This window comes from Numida meleagris, chromosome 4, assembly GCF_002078875.1.
Source record: "Numida meleagris isolate 19003 breed g44 Domestic line chromosome 4, NumMel1.0, whole genome shotgun sequence".
Classification (NCBI taxonomy): domain Eukaryota; kingdom Metazoa; phylum Chordata; class Aves; order Galliformes; family Numididae; genus Numida; species Numida meleagris.
This window is the reverse complement of record NC_034412.1, coordinates 95,493,721-95,505,946: the sequence shown is the minus strand read 5'-3', so window position 1 is coordinate 95,505,946 and position 12,226 is coordinate 95,493,721. Positions and strand designations below refer to the sequence as shown.

The 12,226-nt window shown below is 46.6% G+C and overlaps 1 protein-coding gene across 1 annotated transcript in view; it reads left to right on the top strand.

Moving 5' to 3' along the window:
• Positions 1–6,033, top strand: part of LOC110398647 (5-hydroxytryptamine receptor 7-like) — an 8,091-nt gene extending 2,058 nt beyond the window's left edge. The window contains exon 2 of the mRNA XM_021396505.1: positions 4,991–6,033. Coding sequence (XP_021252180.1) covers positions 4,991–5,762 — 772 coding nt within the window. The 3' untranslated portion in view covers positions 5,763–6,033. The remainder of the gene's footprint in view (positions 1–4,990) is intronic.

Here is a 12,226-nt window from a genome sequence, read left to right as displayed (position 1 = left end):
CTTTCCCCCTTCCTTTTCCCCTTCCTTTTCCCCTTTCCTTCCTACACAGAAGCACTCTCCCAAACACGCAAGCAAACAGAATAGACCCTATATGAAAATCACTGCATCTCATCCCACATGTTAACCACTTCTCTCCAGCCTGATGCCTCTGCCAGTGTGCACAGGTACAGTGCAGGCAGATGTCCTGGGATAACACTGATCTGTCCTTCACCACTCAGATGGGACTGGACATGAGTATCTGGGGCTCAAGGAGCCCAGGAGTGGGGCCAGCACACCTGCACCTGCACCCACCTCATGTAGTTTCCAAGCACCTCACTCCTCGGGCAGCCTGTGCCAGTGCCTGACCACCCGTTCTGAGGGTAAATTTTTATAATATCCAACCTTATACACAACCATTTGCTCAAATACCCAAGGGGGGAGATGAGCTGCAAAGGGGGAAATTGTTCAAGGTGTGCTTTGAGGTGGGGAAGAGAGAAAGAGCGAAGGCTGTCATTTGGCAGAGGGATGGGTGGGTGAACCCCTCAGCCATGCCAACCTTGGGCTCAGTCCATCCCCTGCCTGAGGAAGGGTAATATTTGGGACATCCTCTGATGCCCTGAGGACAGACTGAGGCATCATCCCACTGCTTTCAGCCGTAGGCATCCCTAGGAGAGGGCTTGGATTGCCCCAAGCATCCTTTAAGTCATTGTTGCTCCTCATCAAGTCATCGTCTGCTCTATTTGCTCCATTCCCATCAGGCACCTGATGGAGGTGGATGGAGGGAGAGCATGGATGCAGAACCTTGGGATGGGTGGGATTTGGGGCTTAACCCCTGAGGGAAACAGCTCCAAAGATCACGTTTCATCCTCCATACTGATATTCTATACTAACGCAAAGCAGGGCTGAAGCAGAAGGATTGCTGAGCTTGCAGAGAGACTGAAACCCTCGCTCTAAAAGAGATGAAAGCATTGTCCAGTGAGGGGTTAACTGTAATTTTTACCAAAGCTGCTTCTCCTTCCCTGCAAGAAAAAAGGACAGCACCTGTGCTTCCTTCCCTTGGCATGTCCTAGGGCACATAAATTCTTCCTCTATGCTGAATTGGTCAGCACTGCTGGGCAGCTGCCTGGTTCTGCCTTTTTATTGATGGCTGAAGTGTCCTCACATTTTGCTTAGCTTAGATATAAAAGATGCTAGGTTTGCCCAAGATGATGGCTACTATTAAAATGTAGGCTGCTATTATTGATTATTAATGCAGAGCGCTTTCTAAAAGCCTCTTGATTGAGGCTGGTAGAACGAATCTTGTCTGAAGCGACGTTTGATTGATTTTCCTTTAAATCAAAAATGAAAAACGCTGGAAACATCCATCTTTCCCCTACATTTCTCTTATATAAATGCCTGCCAAAGCTATAGATTCATTATTACAAAAAAAAAAAAAAAAAATTAAACAAAAAGTCTTTTGGATGTTCAGCTTTTGATGAAGATCTGTGTAAAAAAAAATCCAAGCTGTGGATAAATTAAGCCCCTCAAAATGCTTTAAATTTTCCTCGTGGAGGAACAGAGGATGAAATACCCAGCCATTTCCAGGCAGTCCTGTGGGGCTCTCCCCTCTTCCTGGTGTTTTCTCCCCCAAACCAGATGATGTGCTCCAAATTGGTATTGTCCTCAGTGGAAGGGATGCTTCTTGAAAGTTTAATATGAGCCTGGGTGATGGTTGATGGTTGGACTTAACGATCTCAGTGGTCTTTCCCAACCTTAATGATTCTATGGGAACGTGTTGGTGGGGTGAAACTTGCACAGCATTTTGCTGGATTGCTTTTCCCTTGTGCTTCATCCGAACACATCCCTGGCCAGAGAGGTCCCTGTGGTGCATCTCCAGCAAGATGGGTAGCTCCCATGGATGCTCTGGGGATGGACACGTGAAGCCACAACCTCCAGCTGCCCACTGTCCTACACCTGGAGGTCCCTTCTCCCTTAGCAGGATGGGGCAGGCAAAGCGTCATCCTGGAGTCTTGAATTTGGCCAAAAAGAAGGCATGGGATGTGGTAAAACAGCGGGGTGCAGGAAACCCCCACTCTGGACTCATTTGGGCTCAGTTAAAATCATAGAATCATTAAAGTGGGAGAAGACCTCCAAGACCAAGTCCAACCCCAACCCATCTCCACCATGCCCACTGACCGTGTCCCTCAGTGCCACATCTCCATGGTTCCTGAACACCCCCAGGGATGGTGAATCCACTGCCCCCCTGGGCAGCCTGTTCCCATGGCCGGCCACTCTTCCAAAAGATAAACGTTTCATAATACCCAACCTGAACCTCCCCTTGCACAACTTGAAACAATTCCTTCTTCTCCTACCGAATGACCCAAGTGAATGCAATTTTGTCTTCTCCCCATCCAGCAGCTGCAGCATGGAGATAGGGGGCACCTTGGGGAGCTTTCCCTTCTCTTTATTACTTAATCTCTGATGTAAGGATCCAGTGGCTGCCACTGAGCATGAAATGAATGCACCAAAGTGTCCAAGTCCAGGGGGCTGGAGCAGCTAATGGAACAGCAAAGTCACACAAATCACAAGGAAATCCCTGTTCCGGGAACTGCCCTTTATTCTTCATTCCCACTAAACGTGATTAACAACAACACAGACGCACACGTGAAAATGAATCAAAGCAAGGGAATTTGATTTGAATTTCAGTGCCTGTCTCTGCTCTGCTCTGCGGCAGATGCTGCCCTATTTCGAGGTCTCCCTGCTCTCATCGCAGCCATCAGCAAAGACCTCAGAACGGCCCCGTTTCCTCCGCATAAGAGATGGCACAAGGCACCCGCAGTTGAGACGCGTCGGCTTTGCCTGCCTTTCAAATCTTGTCACTGTGCGTTTTGCTTGCCTAGCCTGTAAATTCCTTGAAGTTCCAGCAAATCCCGAGCGGGTCAGCTTCTAAAGAAAATTTGTAATAGCATAACAAAGGATATCACGCAGCACAGCATATATTAGAGCTCAAAGTTCTTGGCCAGGATATGCAGAGGAGTGATTTGTTGGCACTGGATTTGGGGATGCAGCAGCGGGGCATGGTTTTCCCCTAGCTCCAGGGATATCCAGTTTGCAGCTGGCTCCTACAGCAGGAGGGATGTTTGTTAGCATCATAGAGCCATTAAGGCTGGAAAAGACCTCTCAGATCCCCAAGTCCAACCCCAACCCACACCCACCATACCTATAACCATGTCCCTCAGTGCCACATCTCCACGGTTCTTGAACACCTCCAAAACCAGTCCTGTTGCCCATCCTTTTCCCATCAGATCTCATTCTCCTCAATACATAGAAACATAGAATCATTTGAGTTGGAAGGGACCTTAGAGATCATTTAGTCCAACTCCTCTGCAATGAGCGGACAGGTTCTCATAGGATGATGGGGTTAGAAGTACTTTCCTGAGAGGCTGCATTGAGTTTGTGCCTATGAGCATCATCCTTCAGCCTGTGCAAGTGCTAGGCATTCAGCAGCGTAGGTGGTTGTGTAAGGTTTGGCTTATTTTTTGCAACTAAGGCCAGCTGAGGAAAATACAGAGGAAAATAGGAAAAGAACAATCTAGTGAATGATGTAAAACTCATTTTATTTGGAATTCAGAGGAGAATACTTTGGGCTTTGAATTTATTTGGCTCTGGTGAGGGAAGGGAGAATTGGATTATTTTTTATTTCTGTCTTTTTCCACTCTCGGGGGAGGATTTGGAGAAGGGAAGAGAATCGGGGAAGAACAACCTGCTAACACCTACAGTGAGGCAGTTTGAGTGTCAGAAAGAAATAATGGTACATCAAGGGTACAATTCTCCGCAGAAATTCTCCTTTTTGACCAAAAAAAAAAAAAGTCCATTCTTCCCTGGAAAAGCTTTCAGGAAAAAGCTGCCCATACAGCTTCCATTCTCACCTCCTTTCCAGCCTGACCCAGTTTATCCAAGACAATTAAGAGGTGACTTGAGCCTGCCTAAAAATGCTTACAAGCTCCAGGGCAGGACTTGAACAAAGGAGACTGTAACCTGAAAGAAATCCATACGACAGCTGGAGGGTTTTGCTGCACTTGTTGGGGCTGAATAGGAAGCCAAAGATTTTCAGTGAGAACGCTAGCTGACAGTGGCTAACTCCCTACTGATTTGTACGACTGCGATTTCCTGACTAACAGTTGACACAATTTCTTAGTCATACAAACCCCCTCAACACTGGGAATGTTTCAATATCACATGTTGTTGTCGATCCAGGAGCTGGTGGTTGATACGATAACTCATAACTCCAGCCACTAAGATGTGTGTATCCACGGGTCACCACGTGCTTTTGGTGTCTCCCATTAGGACCTCAATTCATTGGACCACCCCTCTCCTTGGAGACATTCAAGGTCAGGCAGGACAGGGCTCTGAGCACCTGATGGAGCTGTGGGTGTCCCTGTTCACTGCAGGGACTGAGACTGATGGCCTTTAAGAGTCCCTTCCAACTCAAGCTATTCTATGATTCTACATCTTACTGCTGGAATTTGTTGCATATTCTCTGTACTACCTCTGGTAGAAAACTAAGCTTTATTTTTATCCCCGAGGAAACCACGTGGATCCCAGATTGTGCTCATAAATTCAACGGCTTCTTGTGTCATGCATGGGGAGGCTGCAAGAAAGCAGCAAGGAATAGCTGAAAAGGGGTTTTTAGGCAAGAGAGCTGAAGGGGTGTGAAATAAGTTTCACAGAAGATACTGCCGCTCCCTGGGAACGTTTTCATTTGGGAAGTTCATATCTTACTCTCTCTCCAGGCTGAAATTCTCCTGTGACAGAGCATTAAAAGCTACTTAGGAATGAAAATCACCCAACACCAACCAAAACGTATAGTTATGGTACATAGGGATATGGCTTAGTGGGCAATAATGGTGGCAGGTGAGCAGCTGGACTAGATGATCTTAGAGATCTTTTTCAAACTTAATGACTCTGTGATTCTATGAGAAGTTCTCATGGCTTGAAACCCTGCTGAGCTTTGCAACTCTTCTTCTTCCAGGTATCTGGGGATCACTCGGCCACTGACGTATCCCGTGAGACAAAACGGGAAGCTGATGGCCAAGATGGTCTTCATCGTTTGGCTCCTGTCCGCCTCCATCACACTTCCTCCTCTATTTGGCTGGGCTAAGAACGTCACCGTGGAAAGAGTCTGTCTGATCAGCCAAGACTTTGGGTACACGGTCTACTCCACAGGGGTTGCCTTCTACATCCCCATGGCGGTCATGCTCGTCATGTACAGCCAGATCTACAAAGCTGCCAAGGTGAGCGCTGAGAAGCACCGCTTCATGAACTTCCCCAAGCACTACGAAGAGGAGGGTGTCTACTGCCTGGAGGCCTCCAGCCGTGGTCACCCCAGCTCCAAGCGCACCAAGGCGGTGGAGGAATGTGCCACGCTCTCCAAACTGCTCCGGCAAGACCGGAAGAATATTTCCATCTTCAAACGGGAACAAAAAGCAGCCAGGACCCTTGGTATAATCTTGGGGGCTTTTACATTTTGTTGGCTTCCGTTCTTCCTTATGTCAACAGCTCGGCCTTTTATCTGCGGTATACACTGCAGCTGCCTGCCCCTGCGGCTGGAGAGGACTCTGCTCTGGTTGGGATACACCAACTCCCTCATCAACCCCTTAATTTATGCTTTCTTTAACCGAGACTTGAGGACTACTTTCTGGAACCTCCTGAGGTGCAGGTACAGGAACATCAACAGGAGACTCTCCGCCGCCAGCATGCACGAGGCCCTGAAAGCCACAGAGAGACACGAGTGCATCCTGTAGAGCCGTGTCCTCCAACTCAGTGCCTGACCAACGAACTCCTGCCCTTCCATTTCAGGTTCCTTGCTTCTCCTGTCTCTAGGGGCTGGCAGAAACCATGGGTGCTGTGGCCCTCTGCCAGACATTGCCACTGAGAGCGACACTTTTCCCCTCTCTCCAGGAGGAGATGCAGTTCTCCTCAAGAGAATCAAGCAAGTAGCCTTTCCACCATGTCCCAGGTGGGAATTGAGCAGCTGAGAGAGAGACCGGGGGTTCCAAGGTCGACCACCAGCTGTGGGCAAATTCACACCACCTTTCTGTGCCTCAGTTTCCCCATCTGTTAAAAAAAAAAAGAGAGAGAGAGAGAGGTAAGAAAAAGCAACCCCCCAGCCAAACAAAAAGACTTGATAAGGACTGTGGCTCTCCACCTTCTAAAAGGGCTCTAAGGTCGGTGGAAAGCACACAATACACCATGTAAAGATGATGCTGACTGCACGTCTCTACCAGATACAACAGCAGCTATAGGATCCATTGTAGATCCAAGCACTCATGCCATCCCAGCTTATACGAACTTTTTCCACCGATGTAAATGCAGTCTTCACACTGAGCTCATGTCCAGGTTTGCACGTCAGAGCAGAAACACCAATGACCCTCTTTCCCCTCACACTGTAGCACTGCAGCACATGAAAGAGGCACACTTGCAGGATGAAACACGAATGAACATGCAGTTTCCTTTATGGTTGGATAGGAAAATCCGATGCCGTCCTCATCAGAGGGATAACCAGTGAGCAAAGATGAATATGTTTATTAGGGTGTACTGTAATTCATTCTCAGACAAGTGATGTGTGTTCATAATTTGTGGCTGACTCCATAAAAGCACGCTTTGGTTGACAACAGAAAAAAAAATATAATTTCTCTGACAGCTTTACAGTGCTTCAGTATGATGTCCAGCAAGCTTGAAAAAAATATACTAAAAGTGATGTATCTTTTTTAAAAAATATATATACAAGACTGGTTTCTTTATTTTGGTGTAATTTCTTCGGGTATTTGGGCTTTAAGGCATCTTTTTGTGTTTATGTACTGGTGGGGCTTGTCTTTCTGCATTTGTCTTTGCACTTGACCAACTCTGTTGCCCATCAAACTTGCATCAACAGAAAGATGATGTATATGACTTCTGCTCCATGGGGGTCAGGTGTTTGAACAGAAAGTTGTACTGGTAGAGGTTCAAGAAGGAGTTTTACAGCCCACCCTCCACTATAGGTGCCTCCACATTAAGTGTTGATGCAAAATCAAGAACAGGGTCTTGTGGTGGAGCTCTGGACTCCAGCAGGTCTCTCAATGCCTCTTCTGCCCATCTGTCCCATCTACTGCAAAGTCATGCAGTGTGCCTCCATGCGCAGCTTGGCTGACTGCTGACATTACTTGCCTTTCAAATCAAGATTTAATCCGTGAGAATTGTTTGTGCTCTCACTTGCCCTCTTTTTAATCGACATTTCTCTTCTGCTTCTCTTTCCACTTGTTATTTTTTTTTCTGGAGATGCCCAACAGGGTTGCCAGTTTAGGCTGGTTACTCACAGCAGGTTTCCTACCGAGCAGGACAACTGTATCAAGCCCACTAGGAATGTCCCAAGAGACTGGACACAGCAAGGTATTCAGTTGGTGTGGAGCTAGGAACAGGACTTGGTGATCCTTGTGGGTCCCTTTCAACTCACAATATTGTATGAGTCTGTGGTTCCACATGTTCAAAAGATGCTGTGTATCACTACAGTCGTATATTCCTGCCCAGAACACAAAACACCTAGTGCCAACCAGCTGGGATTTGTCCTCGTATGTTCTTCCAAAGAGGGATGCCATTGCCCAGGGAAAATTGAGTGGTATTCCTTAGATTGCCCTGTAATTTCACATCTTGCAACTCATCACTCTTCCCCAGCTTGGTTGCAATTCTCATGATGCCCCTGCTTCCAAGTCCATGCAATAGGTGCTCCCACACCCACATGTCTCTAGGTCATTCTTTGACTGCCCATCTCCGGACTGATTTATCAAAAATAAGTCTTCTCCTCCCAGAAAACACTCTGGGCCACCATCAGCTCTGTCACAACATTTTAGCAGCAGCTGGTCTCTGGATCTGGCTGGCCACAGGGATGTGTGTTTGCTTCAGGGTTTGATTTCCACCCTAGGCTCTCCATCTTCTTTCCTACCATGGAGCTAATGATGCCCTTTTGACTGCACTGTCAGGATTAAAACAAACCAGCTGCTAATTCAGAATGTCTTGGCAGGATGCAAAAGCCCCCAAGACAGAACACTTCATGTTCAGCACGTAACAAAAGTCTGGTTTGTTCTGCTGTGGTATATATACGTGCATAAGGTGGTAGTGGCAAGTTTATACTAATTTTCTGTGTTATGAGTTCTTAAACTGCTTTCAAAATTCATAATCTTGCTTAATTCCACTGAATGTCCCTGTTCTGATGGTATGTCTAGCACTGTTTAAAAATAGAATGTAGAAGAGCTATGAAGAGCTAAGTGTTTGATCCTTTTAAATGAAAGATACGAAAAGTGGTGTTTTTTCAAACTGGTAGTTCTTCAGGAGGAAAAAGAGGAAAGAATATGATTCTGGATGATTCAATACAGAACTTCTCGTAAGTGAAGGATCATGCAAAATGGTTTATTTTTCTTAAAAATCAGTGTTGGTCCTGGATGGAATGTCCATGGGTTAGAGCACTGGAAGGTAGGAGGCACAAGAGAATTGGTTGACACTCAAGCACCACTTCTTCTAAGCTCAAGATTGATGCACTCTGAAGAGTAGGAAGTCAGGCAAAGGTGGCAGAAGACCCACATGGATGAGCAAGGAGCTAACAGAAAAACTCAAACGGAATTAGAAAGTCTTCAGAATGTGGAAAAGGGGTCTGGAACCTTGGGAGGAAAATAGGAATGTTGTCAGGGCATCGGGGTTGTGACAAGGAAGGCTAGGGCCCACTTGGAATTAAGCCTGGTCAGGGACATCAAGGACAACAAGGAAGGTTTATTTAGGTATATCAGTAACAAAAGGAAGACCAGGGAAAATGTGGGTCCAAAGCTGAATGCGGTGGAGCTACTGAATAACTTTTTTCTCCAGTCTTTAGTGCTAAGGTTGCCCTTTGAGAATCCCAGACTCTGGAGACAGCTTCGTTGAAACAAAAGATGTTGCTCAAAATAATGAGGTGTCTCACACAAACTTCCCAGCGGTGTTATCCCAAACTGTGCTGACATCCCTTTAAACTTCTGCTTTTTAACTCCCCAGGATTAGACTGCGCTTAGGTTAAATAAAGTCATACTCATCCAAAGACACCAAGGCCTTTTCCACGCACGAGTGAGCACCAACAATTTAGTTAAGGGAGTCGAGATCCTTGCAGAGGCACTGCTAAACCATGCTGAAAATACATTCTGATTTGTTGCGTATTTTTTTTGATATCAGACAGGAATCAGTGCACTCGGCATCGTCAAACGATGGCTTAAAATAAATTTGGGCCACTTTGAAACTGAGCGTGCACACACAAGTGTGTAACTGAACTGCGTGAGATTTAAGAGGCAAAAATTGGAGGTCATTGGGAAAAGTGCCCATTTTGAAGGACAAAAGAAACTTTCACTGGAAACGAGAGATTCCCAGCAGACTAGTAGCAACACAGTGGAAAAGAATGAGGAGCCTCGGGCAGAGAAAATTGAAGTAATTCAGGCATAAAATGAGTAGGTCTCAAGTCAGCTTTTTATCCCACTCCGCGTGCAGAGGAAATATGTACAGAAACACGCGCAGAAGTGATCTGGGGAGGAAAGACAATTTTGACAAACCCCTACGGCCGCCCCAGCTGGGGATTGGAAATGTTTGATAATGACATTGAGCAAAGCTGGTGGAGATCAGCTAGAGATGTAACGAAAAGCCCAGGGCGGTGAAAGCCAGTGTGTCTCTGCTCAAAGAGCACAAAACCTCGCAGCAATATCAAGTCAGCACTTTGTGGATGGGCTCGACTGAGAAATGCACGCTGGAGAGTTGCACGGAGAGCTCAGCAAAATCCCCGTGTTCTTCTCCTCCTCTCAAGCCCTGCCATTAGAAAGGAGAGTGAGTGATCATAGAATCATAGAATCCGTAGAGTATGAAGGGAACACTGAAGGTCATCTGGTCCAACTCCCCTGCAATGAACAGGGACATCTACAGTTCTGCCAGGTGCTCAGAGCCCCGTCCTTCCTGACCTTGGGTGTCTGTAGGTATGGGGCATCCATCACCTATCTAGGCAACCTAGTGACACACAAGCCTCACTGAGTCCAACCCCCAGCTGCACACAGCACCCAAACCCTATGGCTGAGAGCAGTGTCTCAGTGCTCCCCGAGCTCCAGAAGCTCAGGGCCGTGCCCCCTGCCCTGGGCAGCCTGTTCCATGCCCACCACCCTCTGGGGCAAAACCTTTCCCTAACCCCCACCTGACCCTCACCTGATGCATCTCAGTGCTCTACCAGCTGGCAGTACTGGGCCTGGTGCACCCAAGGGTACAGTAGGAGTCATTCAGATCTCAGCTGGATCAAACCTTGAGCAACTCCATTTACCTCTGAAGCTGTCTTTCCTTTGAACAGCTCATTAAACCAGAGATACCAAGCCTTCCCTTCAAACCGAGTTATTTTCTGAATTGGATGATTTGTCTCGTCTCCCACTCAAACTCATGTAAATATTTAGCAACCCTGTTCTTTGGCAAGACAATTTAGAGTTCTCCTACCTGCCTTGTGAAACAGCTCCTTCTGTTTTGAACCTTCTCTTAGCCGTATTTAAGCTGCAAGTCTGATACAACTGTCAGCACTGTGACACTTTCCACCTGCGTTCTTACATAAGAAATGATTTTCCTTTTTTTTTTTTTTATTGCCAGTTTTATCTGCAAATATTTCATATTCAGCATGCAAGATTTTCAGTTGTCTGGCTCGGCTCCTTTTCTCCATCTTGTGCATTGTTCTGAGATCGAGCTCAAGCAAAACACCAGGGAAGAGGTGGCTATTCTTGCACACAGGGAAGCAAACAGACATTTGTGATATGGTCCCACTTTCTTTTAATGACCATAAGATCTTTCACATAGAACATCACAATTTTGCAAGAAAACAAGAAATGAGTGGAGATTGAAAGACTGTGTTCTACATGTCTTATTCTGGGAGGAGCAGAATGTATCTTGCAAACAGACAGCTGTCTTTAGCTCTCTTTGGTAGCACCAGTACTTTACCCTGGATGAACATTGGTCTTGGTCCCTTGGTCACCAAGGGGCTCCTGTTCACAACATACAAAAACTCCCATTGGGGTTGATTCTGTGTGTTTCCTATTTAGATATCTGCTTCCCTGTGACAAAAGTATGACAGCCCAAGGAAGGTGGGGGTGTGATATGGCATGGTGCCCCAGTCTATGTGGCCCAAACTGGAATAGGGTCTGACGTCATAGAATCGTGGAACCATAAATGTTGGAAAAGAGCTTTAAGATCATCAAGTCCAACCATCCATCTACCACCAATATATTGCCCACTGACCATGTCCCTCAGCGCCAAATCTCCATGGTTCTTGAGCACCTCCAGGGACAGTGAATCCACCACCTCCCTTGTTTCAGCGCATGCAAAAGGTGATGAACATGACCTCTTTCCAGGTGATGAGAAAGGCTGCCTAAAACCCACATTACTTGGATCCATTTCTTTAGCCTCTCTGCAGCTCCTAGCTTCATATCTCCAAAACTTTGAATACACTCAATGGTCTATTAATACAGCAACTAGGAGAAGAGGGAGGAAGAGAGTGGCCATACGCCAGACACTTGGTGAGAGTACATGGTAACACCGCCTCGTGCTTGTAAACCATTAGCACAGCTCACAAGGACTCTGCTCCAAGCCTGTGATTTTCCTGTTGGAATGCAGACAATCTGAATGCCAAATGCACATTTTTAGACTCCTAAATGCCTCAGCCATTTGACTCACAGACAAAGCTCTGGGCAGCAGCTTACGTCATGTGCCTGGCATGAACACGCCCAGATGAGCCATGGGTGGATGGAAGATGTTCTCCTGACATGAGAAGCAACAGCAGATCGGGAGCAGCAATGTCCTAGTAAAGCCACGTGTGATTGAATGCCTGGAGGTGCTGAAGGCCTGGTTGGATGGGGCCCTGGGCAGCCTGATCTGGTGGGTGGCAGCCAGACCATGGCAGGAGGTTGGAACTGGATGATCCCCACCTACCTAAGCCATCCTTTGATTATGTGATATGATTCTGTGATTACCTGTGGCTTCCATCAGTCTTTAACTTTGTATCATCATGATCTTTCCCTTTCATCTCATGACTGTCTGCAGATCTCCAAGCCGGGAGCATTTGTTATTCCTCAGGTGTGAGTGGATGGGAGTGGTGGGAAAGTCACCTCGTAATTACTTTTGTAAGAATATTCAGGGATTTTTTTAAAGGATTTTGGACTTTTTTTTTTGTCTTTTCCTAAAGGCTAAAGGAGAGACATCC